This window comes from Budorcas taxicolor, chromosome 9, assembly GCF_023091745.1.
Source record: "Budorcas taxicolor isolate Tak-1 chromosome 9, Takin1.1, whole genome shotgun sequence".
Classification (NCBI taxonomy): domain Eukaryota; kingdom Metazoa; phylum Chordata; class Mammalia; order Artiodactyla; family Bovidae; genus Budorcas; species Budorcas taxicolor.
In genome coordinates this window covers 93,577,899-93,595,446 of record NC_068918.1, presented here as the reverse complement: position 1 = coordinate 93,595,446, position 17,548 = coordinate 93,577,899, and the positions used below count along the sequence as shown (strand labels likewise).

Below are 17,548 nucleotides of genomic sequence, written 5' to 3'. Positions count from 1 at the left end.
GCGCTGCCCCTGGAGACAAAAGGCAGGGCAGCAGCCTGTTCAGATTCCCCGTGACCCCCACAGCGGGCGGGGGCAGGGTGGGCAGCGAGGGGCACACAGAGCCCAGAAGGGCTTTACATCTCCCCGCCCACGGCCCACGCCTTCCAAGCCCTGCAGGGCGGGACGAAAGGATAGCAGGAACCGAGTTCCCGGACCGGCCAGCCGCCCTCCAGGGGCCTCCTGTCTGTGGCCTGGAAGCCTCTCCCAGACCCTCTCAGAGGGGCAGCTCAGGGGCCCCAGGGCTCACCCAGCATGCTGGCCGGTGGCAGGGGTGGAACTCACCTGTGGGCCCGTGCTCCCAGCAGCTGAGAGGTCAGGAACCTCTGGGGAGACCTTGTCTGGGGTCTGGCCTGGACATCTCTGGGTTCACCTCCCTCCAGGTGTGAAGGCAGGCGGGGAGCCATGCAGACCTGGGGCACCTGCTCCTCGGGACGCCCCTCCAGCTCCTCCAGGCTTCCTTGCGGTGGCCCTGGGTCTGCGGTCCACGTCGGGGCCCTTGGGGCCATGATGGAGCTATGCCCAGTCCCCGATCTGGAGGAGGAAGTGGTCCGCTGGGGAGAGGGGTCAGCAGGAGCAGGGTGGAGCCAGCCGCATGTTTATTTGCATTCCAGGCATCGCAGCTACTTAGGAGCCTGGACCTTGGTCTGGCCCCAGTGCCAGCGTTTTCCCAGCCAGAAGCTCACAGGGCACCCGTCCCCGGAAGCCGGCAGCTAGGTGAGTCTGGGTGCGGCGCCCCGCCTGCAGCCAGACGGCAGAGGAGGGCCCCGTGCGTGGGGACATGCGGCCCAGTCCCTCTGGGGGCACGCCGGCTGCCGCCGCTTCCTGGCCCTGACGAGTCCTCCCCACAGAAGCAGAGAGAGGACCCTGGTCCTGAGAACTGCGAGCGGCCGGCGGGATGACAGCGGAGCTCCGGGACGTGCTGGTGCTGCTGCCCACGCGGGAGCGGCTGCGGCTGGCTGTGGGGGTGAGCGTGGAGAGGAGCAGGGCCTGGGGACGGGGGCCGTGGGGGTGAGCGTGGAGGGGAGCAAGGCCTGGGGACGGGGGGCCGGGGGTTAGCGTGGAGGGGAGCAGGGCCTGGGGTCAGCAGGGGCCGGGGGTGAGTGTGGAGGGGAGCAGGCGGGGTTCTGCCTGGGGACAGCATGGGTTCGACCTACACCTCTGGCCGCCCCACACCCCGGAGAAATGGACTCTGGCTCCGGCTCCCTTCATGGGGCATGTGTCCCTTTTGCTCTGCGGTCCCCGGCTGTGGCTGAGGCTGAACACAGCCTGGAGCCCATGTCAGGCCATGTCTTGGGGCCTAGGGCTGCCCTCTCCCTCTGCTCCCCTCGCCAGCCTGTCTTAGTCGCGTTTAGAGGTGCAGAGACGTGCCTAGGGCGATCGCTGCTCCTGGGGGGCATCCTCATGGAAGGGTCTGTGGTGCTGCTGGTGTTCAGTGGCTCAGTCATGGCCGACTCTGCGACCCCATGAACCGCAGCACGCCAGGCCTCCCTGTCCATCACCAACTCCCAGAGTCCACCCAAACCCATGTCCATTGAGTCGGTGATGCCATCCAGCCATCTCATCCTCTGTCGTCTCCTTCTCCTCCTGCCCCCAATCCCTCCCAGCATCAGGATCTTTTGAAATGAATTAGCTCTTCACATGAGGTGACCAAAGTATTGGAGTTTCAGCTTTAGCATCAGTCCTTACAATGAACACCCAGGACTGATCTCCTTTAGGATGGACTGGTTGGATCTCCTTGCAGTCCAAGGGACTCTCAAGAGTCTTCTCCAACACCACAGTTCAAAAGCATCAATTCTTCGGTTCTCAGCCTTCTTCACAGTCCAACTCTCACATCCATACATGACCACTGGAAAACCCAGAACTTCGACCAGACGGACCTTAGTCGTTAAAACGATGTCTCTGCTTTTTAATACACTGTCTGGGTTTGTCATAGCTTTTCTTCCAAGGAGCAAGCGTCTTTGAATTTCATGGCTGCAGTCACCATCCACAGTGATTTTGGAGCCCCCAGAAATAAAGGCTGACACTGTTTCCACTGTTTCCCCATCTATCTGTCCTGAGGTGATGGCACTGAAGGATAGCTGTGGTTTGTGAAAAAGCAGAACTTACTGTGGGAGGGGCCTGGCGAAGAGCTGGCTCTCTGAGGGCTGCCCTTGGGGCGGGGCACGAGGGACCGCAGTGCCCCCTGGCTTCTCTGCTCAGGGACAGACTTCTGGTTTGGAGCCGAGGCCCTGTGTCCGCATCCAGCGAGCTGGCCGAGCTGGCCGTGGGTCTTCAGGGGGTTCAGTGTGTTCTTAGAGCGGCCGCCGGCCGTGGGCGGGGGGGCAGCAGGAGAACTTGGGGCGGAGGGGCGGGAGGGGCTAGGTGTGGGCCCCGCCCACGTGAGCCTGGCCCCGCCCACGTGAGCCTGGCCCCGCCCACGTGAGCCTGGCCCCGCCCACGTGAGCCTGGCCCCGCCCACGTGAGCCTGGCCCCGCCCACGTGAGCCTGGCCCCGCCCACGTGAGCCTGGCCCCGCCCACGTGAGCCTGGCCCCGCCCACGTGAGCCTGGCCCCGCCCATGTGAGCCTGGCCCCGCCCATGTGAGCCTGGCCCCGCCCATGTGAGCCTGGCCCCGCCCATGTGAGCCTGGCCCCGCCCATGTGAGCCTGGCCCCGCCCATGTGAGCCTGGCCCCGCCCATGTGAGCCTGGCCCCGCCCATGTGAGCCTGGCCCCGCCCATGTGAGCCTGGCCCCGCCCATGTGAGCCTGGCCCCGCCCATGTGAGCCTGGCCCCGCCCATGTGAGCCTGGCCCCGCCCATGTGAGCCTGGCCCCGCCCATGTGAGCCTGGCCCCGCCCATGTGAGCCTGGCCCCGCCCATGTGAGCCTGGCCCCGCCCATGTGAGCCTGGCCCCGCCCATGTGAGCCTGGCCCCGCCCATGTGAGCCTGGCCCCGCCCATGTGAGCCTGGCCCCGCCCATGTGAGCCTGGCCCCGCCCATGTGAGCCTGGCCCCGCAGGGACCTTTGCGGGGGCGGGGCGGGGGCAAGTTCCCTGGAGGACACGCGTCTAGAAGGAAGGTGAGCCTGTCGGGCCCCACAGGCTCCCCGCCCGGCCCTGCAACCTGGGGCCAGCTTAGTTCCAGGCATGTGCACGCCGGGCTGAGCGCACGGGCGGAGCCCGTGTTTACCTGAACCGCGGCTTCACACCGAGCGTCAGGAGACAATGGCTGGGAAGACCCAGATGGTGAATCACCATCCTGGCAGGCTGAGGGACCGACCCTCAACAAGTCAGATGCACAGTGGCGAGGCCGGCCCCCAGGAACTGACCACTAAGAAGCGGGACGCCCCTCTGACTGAAGGCGGTGTGGGTGCTCTGATGACAGAGCTTCCCGACGTCCCAGGAGCCACGGCCTCCCCGGAAGCCTGCAGCAGCGTCCTCGGACGCCCCGGGCCAGGCCCCACGCCCAGCACCCGGGGCCACCGCTCTCCAGCCCCGCGGCCGCTCCGGGGTGAAAGGGTCCACGACTTGCGGCCTCCACAGCCAGCCTCCCACACACGGACTGGGCGGCGCCGCACAGGAGCTTCCGTCTGTCGGGCCGAACCACCAGCCCAGGAAACGCAGAGTATGGAGGCCCAGAGGCACCCGGGAGACGTGTCGGCCACGGGGCACAGCACCCGGGTTCCCCGAGGTCAAGGCCTTGAGCTCTGTCCAACCAGCAAAGCAAGAAAATGCTGACATTCGTGAGACCATTGGAAATTTAAACCTGTGGGATGTTTGGTATAATGAACTTTTTAGGCGGACTGAAGCGTTTTTGGACTGAGTGAGTGCACGCCCTCCTCTGGGCACACGTGGGTGAAAGGGCCGCTTGGCTTCTGATGGTGCAGGGTGGACACACACCCGGGACGGGCCGCGCAGGGCCGGGGGCTTGGCCTGGGCCTGGAGCCCAGCAGGAGGTGCCTGCAGCAAGAGTGCGGCGGGGGAGCCACAGACCCCCCACCCCAACCAGCAGCTCCTTTCAGGGGTGCCCAGACCCCAGCCCCACTTCCAGGAGTGGCCTAGTGACGTTGGCCTAGGGTGGGAAGGCGTGGGGGCACCCAGCCTCCGTCCCTGGAGGGGGCGGGCCCTCTCTGGGGTCGGGCACCCCCACCCTCTTTCACAGGAGGCCCACTGCATGCACGGACACCTCGTCGTCAGCCCGGGAGCCTCTGGGGGCCCCGAGCGCTGACCCTGCTGGGTGGGAAGCCCCCTGCGCCGGGCCCCTGTGCACCAGCTCTGCTCAGTGGAGCCCCTCCTCTGCACCCCCGCCCCTCCCGGGGGCTGCCCTGCTCTGCGCCCTGAGGGCCTCCTGCCCCGCCCACAGGTGCAGGCCACGGGGCGTGAGCTCTTCCAGCAGGTGTGCGACCTGACCGGCATCAGGGAAGCCCACTTCTTTGGCCTCAGCGTGGTCAGAAGTAAGCAAGCACCGCCCGGTGACCCTGGGACCCCGACCCCTTCCCTGCCGGGGTGGCAGGTGCTCGGGGCAGACGATCCCAGGCCTCTGCCTGGTGCCCCGCCGTGCCGTGCTCCAGGGGCATGGGGCGATCCCTCCTCACCGCATCAGAGCACACACGTGGTCACACAGGCAGTCACACGCACACTCGTACAGTCACACACACACTCAAGTACCCACGTGCACACACGTGATCACACTCATGCACACCATCTCACACGTTTACATGCTTCTACACACATCCATGCACCACTCACACACACATTATACTTACGTGCACACACGTGTTTACACACTCGCAGTGGTGCACACAGGCACACACACTCGTGCACGCTCTGCCCAGGCCCTGCCTCTCTTCGTAGACAACGAGCACATCTTCATGGATCTGGAGCAGAAGCTCAGCAAATACTTCTCCAAGGACTGGAAGAGAGAGACACACGGAGTAAGTCAGCGTGCCGGGCGGGAGGCCGGGCTGCTGGCCCTCGAGGGGCCCGTCCCCCGGGTCGTGGCATGGAGTCGGCCCTGAGGGTGCAGGCGAGTGCCCGACTGTTCTGGATGCTTGCTTTCCCTTCTAACAACGCGACATAAAGCCACGAGCAGCCCGCAGGACGCACGTGGGCTTGGGCTGGTCTGCTGGGAGGTGGGTGGTGGCTCCGGTGGCACACCAGCCGGCGGTTAGCCCCCACCAAGGCCTCTCTGCAGCCTGCGCCCCACGCTTCCAGCCCCAGGGCTGCGGCAGGCCGGGCGCCCCCTTCGTGGCCTTCCTCGGGGTGCAGTACTACGTGGAAAGCGGGAGGCTCATCAGGTAGGTGCTTGCTGTTCTCACGCGCGAAGGTGGCGAGCTCAGGCCCGGCCGCCGAGGCTGGAGCGGAGGGTGGGGGCAGCCGGTATTTCCAATCAGCTGCCTGGGAGGACCGGGTAGGAACCAGCGCATTTCAAGCGCAGGTGTCTTTATGCCCTGGGGTGGGGCTTTTCCCCAGCGGGTGGGGCAGGGTCTGAGGGTTCTTGCGCAAGTAGGGGGCCGCCCTCCTGCCGGTGCCCCGCTGGGCGGGCACACTGCAGGCTCCTCCTGAGCTGCTTTCCTGAGAAGCCCCTGCAGCCTGTGTGAGGTAACAGGGGACCTGGAACCCGGCCCAGGCCTGGGGGTGAGCAGGGCCTGGGTCCAGGAACCACCCCCCAGCGTGTGAGCTGGGCCCCCACGAGCCTGCCCAGGTGTGCAGGGTTCTGGAAGAGTCTCAGGGGGCGATCAGGCAGGTTGGGGGGAGGGAGGGTGGCCCTGTGCCATGGGGCCAGGCGCGCCAGGGGTGTTAGAAGTGGACTTGGCCCTGGGTGCCCTGCCCCCCGCGGTGCGGGGAGTGAGCAGAAGAAAGGGGCCCTCCCTGGGGCGCGGGCGGCTGCAAACCCGCCTGCAGGCCGGTCCCTGGGCCCTGCTCACCTGGAGTCTCAGGAGCCGCATGCCCACCTGTGCCTGCCCCGCCGCCAGGCCCCGAGGGCCTGGGGGTGACAGGTCGGGGTCCAGGAGGCCAAGGGACGCAGGGGGTGGCCCCCTGAGCCTGGCCCCTCACCCGCCCGCCCGCAGGGACCGCGCGGCCCGGCACCTCTACTACCACCACCTGAAGGAGCGCGTGCTGCGCTCGCAGTGTGTCCACTGCGAGGAGGCCTACTTCCTGCTGGCCGCCTATGGGCTGCAGGCCGACCTGGGCAACCACCGCCGGCTGGTGCACACCGGCCGCTACTTCCAGCCTCAGGCCTACTTCCCGCAGTGGGTGAGGGTCTCTCTCCCTCCCGGGGTCAGGGGTCCACTGGGGGTAGTGGGGGTGAAGGGCAGGGGAGCGGGTGGGGGGCGGGGCCGGGGGAAGTTCACGGAGAGGGGAGAGTCCACTGGGGGCAGGGGAGGTTGGGGGCATCCACAGCGGGGCGGAGTCCATGGGGGGCGGGATTCACCGGGGTCAGCGAGTCCATGGGGGTGGGGGCGTGGCGTCCACTGGGGATGGGGGGCCACGAGGGGTAGGGGCGAGGGGGGGAGTCCACGTAGGCGAGGGTAGCCACTGGGGGCGGGGTATCCACAGGGGCAGGGCGGGGGGAGCAGGAGGAGTCCAAGGGGGTGGAGTCTACCAGGGGCGAGGGGGTCCATCGGAGAGGGGTGGGCGCAGGCTGGACCGGGCTGCGGTCCCCCCACAGATCATCGCCAAGAGGGGCAGCGCCTACGTCCTCAGACACGCGCCCGCCCTGCACCGCGAGCAGCGTGGCCTGAGCCCCCGGGAGGCCGAGCTGCGCTTCATCCGGGAGGCCTGCCGGCTGGAGGACGTCCCCGTGCACTTCTTCAGGCTTTACAAGGTCCCTGCAGGATGGGGGGGGCACGCCTCCCCTGGGTCAGGACAGGCCGAGCCACCGGGACCCACCAGGATGGAGGAGGGGGTGCCAGTGTCCCCACAGCCGTCCTGGGACCATGACCCTGACTCAGGCCAGAGGGGAAGCGGGAGGACCCCACCTCAGCCTGCAGACTCCCCGATCCACCAGTGAGGGTCGGTGGGGAGGTCCACGGGCCTGGACCTCACTGACATCCGTGTGCCTTTAGGATAAGAAGGAGGACCGACCCACCGTCGTCCTGGGCCTGACACTCAGAGGGGTGCAGGTCTTCCAGGTGACTGCAGGGGCCCTCTCGCCCTGCCCCCACCCCGCCCCAAGCGCTGGCCATGCCCGTCCCCTGGCTGACTGTGGACGTGGCCGACCCTGCTGTCTTGCAGGAGGTGAACAGCACCCCACAACTGCTCTATGACTTCCCCTGGCCCCACGTTGAGAAGCTGGCCTTTCTGGTGCGTGTCCAAGGGGGTTAAGGTTAGGAGGTGGACCTTCGCCCCCAGGGGAGCCTGGCAGACGCTTGTCCTAAAGGGTGTTGACCAGGCACGCCATCGCCCACGAGTGCAGGCCCAGCCTGAGGTCTGTGTCTAGGAGGGAGGTCTTGGAGACGGCCCCGCCCTGGAAGCACCCTCCTGAGGGGCCAGCTGCCCAGTTCTTGTCACCAGGAGAACTTCTGCCTCCTGGGTGGGGACAATAAAGGAGTCAGGAGGGGCCCATGGACACCCTACACCAGGGGCTCCACTTCTAGACCTCACGGCTGGGCCTGGCACCCGGTTGGGGTGGAGGGTGGGCGCTGGGGGCGGGCTGGCCATCGGCTCCTTCTCAGGCCTCAGGCGCCCCACACGCCGTGGGCCCAGGGGTCCGGCCTCCCCCAGCCCAATGCAGAGGGCCCCACGTTACAGCTGCTCTCAGCGGCGCCCCCCCACCCCCCCCCCCCCCCCGGCCGCACCCGCCCCCCACGCCAGGGAAAATCGGGGAGCGAGACAGAGATCGGGAGGGAGCCTCCCAGCCCCAGGCCTGGCGATCTCCCGCCTGGTTTCCTTCTGAAGTCACAGCCGGGACTCCTCTCTGCTCAGGGCAAGAGGTTCGAGCTCTGGCCTCATGGGCAGCCCGCGGCCCGGAGACTCGTGTACCGCACCGGCTGCGCCTGGCGCTCCCGCCACCTGCTGCGCCTGCTCCGTACCAGCCACCAGCTGCACCTTGGCCTGCAGCAGGCGCGCCAGCAGCTGCAGCGGCTCGAGGAGGCGGAAGGTGGGTGCCATCCCCGCCCAGCCCGCAGGCCCTGCGCACGAGGGTGCGTGGTGCGCCTGTGTGCGTGGTGCGCCTGTGTGCGAGCGCCTGTGTGCGTGCGCCCGTGTGCTTGCGCCCAGGCTGAGACGCGAGCGCCCTGGGGCAGAGAGGACAAGGCCTGTTGACAGCTTCCGCCCGGGTTCCCGGCGGTGCCGGCGGACACGGGGGCCCTGGTCTCTGGTCCTGGGCGGTGCCGGTGGACACGGGGGCCCTGGTCTCGGGTGGCACTTCCCTCCCCCCCCCACACACCTCCGGGGAGGCCTAGGCTCGCAGGGCCTGGCAGCCGGCTGGAGCGCGCCCGGGGCCTCCCTTCCGCGTGCGGCCCCTCCGCCTCCCGCGCTGTTCTCACGGCCGCTGCCCCTCCCCGCACAGAGAAGCAGAGCTACCGGGAGTCCTACGTCAGCGCCGCGCGGGACGGCAACCGGGACCCGGAGGCGGCCGGCAGCGGGGACCACGCGGGGGCAGACCGACATCCCCCGAGCCTCCGCTCGCTCCTCTGGGCTGGCAGCCGCTGCAGCTCCCACGCACCAGCCTTCGAGGTCGGCCCCCAGCGGGCGGGGCCCGCGGAGCCCGGGGAGATGTCGGTGGACGAGCCCGAGGGGGTCGCGGAGCTCCCCACAGAGGAGCCCCCCTACAGCCCGAGCACCAGCCGGAGCAGCCCTGGCACAGTTGGCGGCGGCAGAGGTGGGCGCGCGGGGGACACCCGGGGCCAGGGGACGCGGAGCCTGCCGCCCGGCTAGACCCCGGCTGGACCACCGCTGTGGGCACTCCTGGAGGCCAGGGCGTGCGTGACCCTGGTTCCTGGGCACTCGGTTACATGGGATCCCTGCACCAGGGGGCAGACAGGGAGGGGCATGGAGGGCCGGGCTCCCTGCAGCCATGGCGGGCGGCCCCTGCCCTCCTGCAGCCGGTCCCTCCTAGGGACCCCAGCCCGGCCAGGGCCCCTCGTTACAGGCCCCACCGCGGGAAGGCGTTCCGCCGGCTCTCTCTCGCTGCCCCCAGGGTTAGCAGAAGCCATGTGAGGAGAGGCCACTGATTGTACTTCGCCATTGTACTACCACCCAGCTTAGTGTGGTCCTGGTCTTTAGATGCTTCCACAGCAGGTCTGGAAGTGGGGGCCCTGAAGGGGTCACCCCAGGAAGGTTACACAGACTCTGCCAGTTCCTGGGCGCCTGTAGCACCTTGGAGAGTGGACGTGATGGGTGCAAGGGCCCGGCCACCCAGGTCCACCTAGAGTCACCCAAGGTTAGGCAGGGGCACCCGGCACCACCCAGAGTCACTCAGGTCACCTAGGGTCACCCAGAATCATTCAGGATCACCCAGTGCTACCCAGGGCACCTAGGGCCAACCGGGGTCACACAGCGGGTTTGGGTCAAGCCATCCTGTCCACTTCACCTTCTGAGTGTCTGGTCCTCCAGTAAAGGACAGACTGGCCTCCATCCCCGAGGCATTGTCCGAGCGAGTGGTCGGTGATCCAGCGTGAGCAGTAGTGTTAGTAATAGTAACGTGGCGTCTTCCTGGATGTCAGAGCTTGGACAGCCTCAGCAGCCAGTGTGGAAGGATGGGCAGCGGGAACTGGCAGGCGGATGTAGGGGTGGGGGGTCTCCTGGGGGACCATCTGAGGGGAGGAGCCCAGGTGGCCCACAGAAACCATCGTTTCTTAAAGGGGCTCTGACCCCTCGCATGGGGAACACGTGTGATAGTCTTTGGGGTCACAGGTGACCTGCAGGCAAGGGTCCGAGGTCACAGACCACCGCTCTGTGACCCCAGGGCTGGGGGGGGGGGGTGTGTGAGCCACAGACGTGCCCAGTCTGATCTCCAAGGTGGGTCCCAGGGGTGGGCCCCCCTCTGCCGGGAGCACGGGGGTGTCCCCAGGCCCTGCTCACACCCCCTTCCCCCGCAGCCTCCCCGCAGCAGCCACTGGCTGTGGTGCAGGTCACGCTGGTCAGTATGAGGGCCCCGAGCGCAGAGGCCACCCTGCACCAGGTCAGTACCCCCGTGGGCCGGGCAGCCGGCTCTCTCCCTGCTCTCCAGTCAGGCCGAGGGCCCCCCGAGGGCCTACGGGAGACTTGGTGGGCAGTGGAGGGCAGGTGAGGCTTTGGGCCACAAGGCAGGTGGGGGACTGAGAGCTTGGCCTGGAGTACGGGGGTCTCCCTGGCTGCGTGCATTAGTTAAGGGGGGCGGGAAGGGGAAGGGAGCCGGACCGTGATGGGGCAGCTACAGGACAGCCTCGTGGTCTCTGCCTGCAGACCCTGGAAGCCGAGGCGGCAGCTGGACACACAGGCCAGCACAGCCGAAGCCTGGACCACACACGCCCCGCGCCCGCCCCGCGCCCAGCACCCCGCAGCCGTGCCCTCGGCCGAGCGCTGCACCCCGGGCCGAGGGGCTCCGTGAAGTCCCTGTCGCCCAGCCAGCTCCAGAAGGACCAGCTCCTGGAGGAGTTTGTGGTGTAGACACCTCCGGGGGCTGCTTTAACACCGCAGGGCTTGGTCCACGCCACCCACTCCACCCACCTGGGGCTCTGTCCCTGCAGCGCGGTTCCGTCCACTCAGGGCTCCGCCCACCCCCTGGCTCAGTACCTCTGTCCGTTCAAGCCGCCCCCCCAATGCCCCCACCTCCCCAGCCGCACTGAACGCAGCCTCTGGCGCTGCCCCCTTCACCTGCAGAGGTGAGGGCCAGCTCTGACCGCCAGGCCTGGAGGTGCCCAGCAGGCCTCACCTGCCCTGCCGTGGGGACCACGGCCAGTCTGAGCTCCTTCCATCCGCGCCTCCAGGAGGCAGAAGCCAGAGCTTGGGGGTCCGGTCCCCGCTCAGTGGGGTGTGTGCTGACTCCACCCTGCAGGGAAGGGGTCTTAGCAAGCTTCCCAGGAGCCTGGAGCTCAGGGTCACTGTCATGGCCCCACTGGCCACAGGCTCCCTAGCCCACTCTGTCTGCAGCGCCTGCCACTCACAGTCCAGGGCCCGCTGGACAGAGGCCCATGGGGGAGGCGTGGGCCCAGCTGCGTCGGCCCAGACCCCCGGTGGACCGCACCCTGTCTGTCGTGTGTACACAGGAGTCACTGGGCCTGGAACCGTGGGGCTGCGTGGACACTGGTCCCAGGAGCTCGTGAGTCTGGTGACGGGAAGTGGGAGGGGCAGGCTCAGCCATGGTCCCCTCTGAGGGTGCGGAAGGAATGTTCCAGAAGGAAGCCTTGAGTGTCCTCCTTTCGCGTCACAAGTCAGGCTCTGAAGGAGCTCCCCCACCACCACCTCCAGCCCCAGTGTCCGTCCAGCCCCAGGCCGTCTGGATGTCAGGCAGCCCTGGTGTCTGGTCGGGTCAGCCCCGGTTACCACCACCCCAGGGCCCGTTTGTGGCCACCGCCCCCTCCCTGCATCAGGAGGCCGGATGGGAGGTGCGGGGAGATGGAGCGAGACCTCTCTGAGCTTCACCACCTCTTCGCTTGGCATCCACCAGTGGCTGAATGCTGAGTAGAGTTTCACAGGGATTTCTGGAAAACCACGCTGAGAGCCTGACCCTCGCTGGAGGCTCATTGTGGGTGACTGAGAGGTGGGTGAAGCCCAGCGTCCTGCCTGGTCGGGCCCACCAGGTGAGGGGCGCCGGGAAGGCGGGCTGTAAGTGTGCTGTCCCCGTCAGAGTCAGGGCACTGCCCCCCGGCTGAGACACGGCCCCCGCCATCCCATCCCGAGGGCCCTGCGTGTGTGGGCCCTTCGTGAAGCCATCCACCTGAAGGCCGGTGCAGAGGGGCTCGGCTGGGCCCAGCTGGGGCAGGGGCCGGCCTCACGCTGCCGTTCTATTTTCCAGACGTTCTGGTGCACGTCTCACGTGCCTCCCTTCCAGAGGCTCTGGGGGTGCCGCTCTGGACAGGTGGGACTCCACGGGCAATGCCAGCCTGAGGCAGGTGACAGGCACCTGGGTGCGGGCAGTGTGGCTTAACCCACTGCAGGTCCTCCGCCCTCCCCCTTGCACCCCTCCGCCCTCTTTGGTTGCACTGACCTGTGTGGTTCCAAGCGCTGTGCCCGAGATGGCACCGTCCCCCCAGTTCAGGATGGAACCTGAGCCCCGGGGGCAGAGGGTGCAGCCCAGTCTTAACTGGGCCTCTGGGTCCTTTCTGTGAAAAGGGTCTTGTTTGCGCACACACCGGGCACAAATAAAGAGCCGGACGCTGGCCCGTGTCTGCACCTGGACGGCCCGTGCTGGGTGGGCAGGGAGGCGTGGCCACACCGGTGCCCAGTTGCCCTGGTGAAGGTTCCTGGGCTTCACCCTGTGAGGAACCAACTCTGTGTGGCGGGAGGAGCTTGGCAGGAAGGCCAGCCCTCGCCATTGGAGCTCACGTTGATCTGTTTCCTTTTTTGAAGAAGTGTGACAAGAAACCCACCCTCACCTGTGGTCTGCGGTTGCTGAAGGGGCTGGCCAGCAGGATGGCTGGGCCAGTCAGGGCAGCCTCTCCCCTAGACGAGGGTCACCCAGGAGGTCAGGTGCACCCCGGGGAGGTGGCACACAGGGGCAGCCCTCCCAGCGTGCAGCACGGTCAGCACCAGGGTCCACTATGGTGGAGCTGGACCTCCGGGGCTGCCCGTCAGTCCTGGGAGCAGCGGGTGCCCACATGCCTGGCTGGGCTCCTGCAAACAGGGCTCCCAAGGACACCCAGCCTGTGGCCACACGAGCAGGTGACGAGGACGGTGAGGCAGGGCCTGGAGGATGGGGCGGGGCACCCAGAGCCCTCAGGCGGGGGCGCAGCCCCACTTCTCTGCGAATTCCCGAGGTCACACTGGGACGGTCCTTATGGTAGGACACGAGGCCACATCTGCCCTGATCCAGGGTTCACGATGATCTTTTTTCCTTTAAAGGAGCTCGTGGGAGCGAGAGCCCAGCCCAATGAACTGCTTTGCTGTCGTGCAGGGCTGAGCGTCAGGTTGGGGCCAGGATCCACACACACCCCTAGGTGTGCCCACGTGTGCACACGAACGCAAGCACATGTGATGAGTGGACACGGAGCAGAGGAGGGACGCCCGTTTAGAGCTCCCGCCCCGGCGCGTGGAGTGGGGCGGCCAGCACAGGGCGCTGTGGCCCGGGGGGGCGGGGCTGCCTTGTAGGGGGCGTGTCTGGGCAGGGGGCGTGTCTGGGCGGGGGGCGGGGCCTGTTGGGGGACAGCGCATCCAGCCTGCCCTTCTGTTACCCTGATCCAACCCAGCCTGGCGGAGGGTGGCCAGCTCCAGGGCCCAGGGACCTCGCAGACGGAGGCACCGCTGCTGACCCGGAAACCACCAGAGCTCCGTCCCTATTTCTGTGCTCCCTCTGGGCCTTGTGGAGACGCAGAAAACTGCCCAGTGTCCGCTCAGCAGCAGGCTGAGTGGTGGTTGGGCAAATACAGGATGGTTGAAGGCAGGGAGGGGCCTCGCTGTGGTCGCCAGCCCCTCCCCCGGCGGCCTCCCTCCGTCTCTGCCCACCAGGGGGCAGCAGAAGGCCAGGGCTGGAGCAGGAGAAAGAGGGTTCTTTAGGACATCAGAAAAATCGTCCTTTCATTTTGCCTAAATGAGAGCAAAGGCCTTTCAGGCAAAGCAGATACTGGAGAGACCCAGGAAGACAGCTGTGAGTGGTGGACGGGCTGTGGTCTTCCCAGAAAGCCATCAGGGCTGCGGGTGGGCCGACACTGCCACCCGAGGGCTGTGCGGGCCCCAGGGCTGTGGCGGGGGGCCTCCCTCACATGCCTCCCTCCACACTTGTCAGGACGGACAGGGAAGCCTGGGCAGATGGCTCAGCAAGTACAGGCCGGACATGACCGCAGCTCCCCCAGCACTGCCAGCTCGCTTCTGATGGAGGCAGAGGGCACAATAGCGGGTCCTCACGAGAAACCCGAGGGCTTGCTCAGGGCTCACTCCGGGCCAGCCACCAGCTGCTGGGGCCGGGGAACCTGCATGCTGACGATTCCCGCCCATTTCCCCAGGGGACTCGGCTCCCCAAGGTGCCGCCCCAGGGGAGAACCGGGAGGCGTCCCCCAGCTGTGCTCAGGGGGCTCTGGGGGCAGCCACCACCCACCCAGGGCTCCTGCGGCGCAGACTCCCCAGGGCCAGCAGGCGGGGCAGGCGGGCTGACTGCCAGGCCGGCAGCGCTGGGCCTTGGGCCCCGCTGGCATGTTCCCGTGGTCATGCCATTTGGAAAAATTTGCAGAACCAGGACTTTTCTAACCAGTAAGTGACTAGGCCGGCTGTGTCTCCACCTAGCTTGTATTCCACAACCCTCCCTATGGCCAAGGTTTGGCAGAAAATACCCACAGGGTTCACAGTGACCGCCAGGAGGACCCCCTGGCCACAGGCTTGGCCAGGGGATCTGGTTCATGTCTCATGAGGACCTTGACCTCCAGTGCTGGGCTGGAATGGCAGGAAGGCAGGCCCTCCCACGGGGGTGAAGGGGGCCGGCCCAAACCTCAGCATCAGGAGACTCGGAGAAAGAGTGTTTTCCTGGGTCAAGGACTCATCAAAGTCACACCAGAAAGGGTAGGGGTGTGGTCGGACAGAGTGGTGGAATGCTGTGCTTATTTGTGCTATTCGAAGGCTTTTTAGAAGCTTTGACATTGTGACCTGATGGTGTCGAGGTTTTCTGTGTCTGCGTAGCCGGTTCTCTTCCCGCAGGAGGCTGTCACCCTCTGTTTACTCACGTGAGGTCAGGCGGCAGGCCCAGACCCCGGGACCCACCAGGACCCCGGCTCTCAGACGGGGTGGGTCTCAGCGCCCTCTGCTTCCTGCTTCCCCCATGGGGCTGGATTCCCATTAACACAAACCCCACTTTCCTCCAAGAGCAAATGTAGAAACATACCCACCATTCATAGACCTCGGCCACTGGGAACGGCCACGGCACCTTAGGAAGCTCACGGGCGCGGCTGGAGGTGGGGGCTCGGGGAGGTGGGGTGGGGTGGGGTGGGGTGCGTCACAGGACTTGGGCGCCAGGCGGGCAGCTCTGCCTGGCGCTGGGGGAGCGTGTCCAGGAGGCAGGTTCCCCAGAGTGATGATGAAAAGGCCCTGAAGCAGGTATCAGCAACCTGAGGGCGGGCAGCTCCTCCCTCAGCCGTCCCTGCGTCAGACCCTCCCGGGACGGCAGGACGGGGGCACCTGGGCCTAACGGGAGGTTCAGTGGACACTCCTGCCCTGGGGGTTCGCTGTGCTCTGTCCCCGTGGAGGTGCACTGGGAGGGTCACTCAGAGCCTGGTCCAGGGCCACGCTGTCCCCCAGGGGCACAGACCTCCTCGGCAGCCCAGCCCCGAGCGTGTTCCATGGGCGGCTTCTTGGCCCTGCGGGGCCTGAGGGGGCCTGTCCCCATCTCCAGGCACCCGCAGTCCCAGCTCCCCCTCCGCAGCAGAGGCAGGACCGGCAGCAGTCCTGCCTGGGAAGGCTTCCGATCCGCCCCCAACGCCTGGGCCCACTAGTGGGATTCTGAGCCTTGGCCAGCAGGCGAGCAGCTGCGTGAGAACCGGGCTCCCTGGAGTCACTTCCACCCGCTTAGCGCCGAGAGCCCTCAGGGCACGTCTCAGAGCTGCGGGCGAGTCTCAGGCTGGTACCACGGCAGGGCTGGGGTCCTAGGGTCTGCAGTGCCAGGCAGGCCTGTTCCTCAAGCCCCCCGCCTCTCATCCACACCCGCTGCTCACACCCCACTGGACACTCCTGGGCGTGGACCGTGCAGGCGCTGAGCCCGGGTCACCGCCCTGCAGGAGGTCAGGCAGGATCACGTCCGCCGTTTCAATGCCATTCTGGGCAGGAAGGCCACCGTCATGTGAATCGAGGGGAGTGGAGGCCAGTTTACTCGCCACGTTGCTGAGTTTTCACCGTTGTAGGAAACTGTCTCTGTGGCTGCACTGCTCACGATGCCTGAGTTGTGGACACAAAACTCTCCTGCGCTGCTCTGCTTTCGCAGCCACGTTTGTGGCGATGCCGCACACAGAAGCACGTCCCCGTGGCCCTTCCGTGTAAACGGTCCGTCTCACTGATCCGCCTCCCGTTGAGCTGATTGTATTAAAAACCGTGAGTGCAGACTGGTCCCTTCAGTTCCAGCCCTGCCCCGCCACTGGGGCCCCCACCCCGGCTCCCTCTGTCCCGGTGCCCCTATCTGTCTGCCCGCTGCCCTGAGTGGGCCTGGCCTGCTGGCCGCCAGCTGGGCGGAAGCACAGCTTGGAACGGCAGCAGGAGGGCTGGGAGACTGGCCAGTGATCTCGCCCTGGGCCCAGCCCGTCGAGCCCGGCAGTCTCGGGCTGGTAGCTTCCGTCAGGGCCCTGCTGGGCACACCCACACCCAGACAGTCTCAGACTGAAACGCGTTCCCCAACGCTCAGTGGGGACAGGGTGGAACCAGGATGCACTGAAGCCGTTTGGGCCACCAGGGCCACCATCGGCCATGATGGCTCCAAGCCTGTTTGGGCCTCATGTCCATGCCAGAACCTACTGCGGGCCCAGGCTGGTGGTGTCTGCGATTCCCCCGGGCAGCCCCCTTCCGCCCCCAGCGCTGCCCCTCCGGTCCCCAGGGAGCTGTGTCCTGGCAGCCGGGACACGCAGGAAGCAGCCCTTGGCTGTCCCCTCCAGCAGCCTCCACCCTCCCATCACAGGAGCCCCAGTGGGGTCCAGCCTGAGACACTGGGGGTCACTGGAGAGGAGCCCCCTGGGCTGGGCCAGCGTGTGCTCCCTTCCCAGAGGCGCTGTCTGTGCCAGGCACCGACCTGGGCCCACATCAACCCACCCCCGAGCAGCCACAGCATCTCTGCCCGGCCATCAGCGTTTCACTCCATCACTTTCCCGTGAAGGAAAGGGTGCAGATCTGAGCCAGAATGGGACTCCGTCCGGCTCTCAGATCCCTCTGTCCCAAGCCTGGCAGTCCTTGTGGGGAGGGGTTTCTTCCCACCGGCGCTCCCCTCCCCCTCCCCTCCCCCTCCCCTCCCCCTCTTCCCTCCTCCTCCACCTCCTCCCATCACACCCTCCTCTCTCCCCCCTCCTCCCTCCCCCTCTTCCCTCCACACCCTCCTCCTTCCCCCTCCCCCTCCCCATCACACCCTCCTCCCCCTCCCCCTCCTCCCTCGCCCCTCACCCTCCTCCCGCCCTTGCCCAGACTCCAGCTGCCTCGATGTTTTGTCCGCACTTGGCTCAGCTTCACAAGCACATTCAACATGTTTATTTTTATAGCACATACATTATAAGGAAAAGCCAGGAGCACATTTAAGGCAGAAAAGCCCTGAGCACATCACCTCCCCTTCACCTGAGTTTTCTGGGGGCTGGACAGCCTCGCTCCACTTGCCTCGCTCAGGCGCCAAACCCCAGGCTCTGCAGCGTCTCGGCCACGTGCCTCTGGCCTGGGGACACGCACACAATCACCTGTAATTTTGCATCACCTCCTTGGAGAAAGAAGTGACAAC

General features: G+C 66.8%; 1 protein-coding gene across 1 annotated transcript; it reads left to right on the top strand.

Moving 5' to 3' along the window:
- Positions 1-934: 934 nt before the first annotated feature.
- FRMD1 (FERM domain containing 1) lies at positions 935-10,611 on the top strand. Its single transcript, XM_052645629.1, has 11 exons — positions 935-1,003; positions 4,379-4,469; positions 4,870-4,949; positions 5,236-5,312; positions 6,087-6,273; positions 6,689-6,844; positions 7,086-7,151; positions 7,945-8,119; positions 8,531-8,842; positions 10,062-10,144; positions 10,408-10,611. The coding sequence occupies exons 1-11, from the start codon at positions 935-937 to the stop codon at positions 10,609-10,611; spliced, it is 1,500 nt and encodes a 499-aa protein (XP_052501589.1).
- Positions 10,612-17,548: the final 6,937 nt, after the last annotated feature.

Bases quoted from the DNA above. Each gene is read 5' to 3' on its own strand.
- FRMD1 (XM_052645629.1), top strand. From the start codon at position 935: ATGACAGCGGAGCTCCGGGACGTGCTGGTGCTGCTGCCCACGCGGGAG. The intron at 7,152-7,944 runs GTGACTGCAGGG...CTCTCTGCTCAG, and splicing joins GAGGGGTGCAGGTCTTCCAG to GGCAAGAGGTTCGAGCTCTG. The intron at 10,145-10,407 runs GTCAGTACCCCC...CTCTGCCTGCAG, and splicing joins CAGAGGCCACCCTGCACCAG to ACCCTGGAAGCCGAGGCGGC.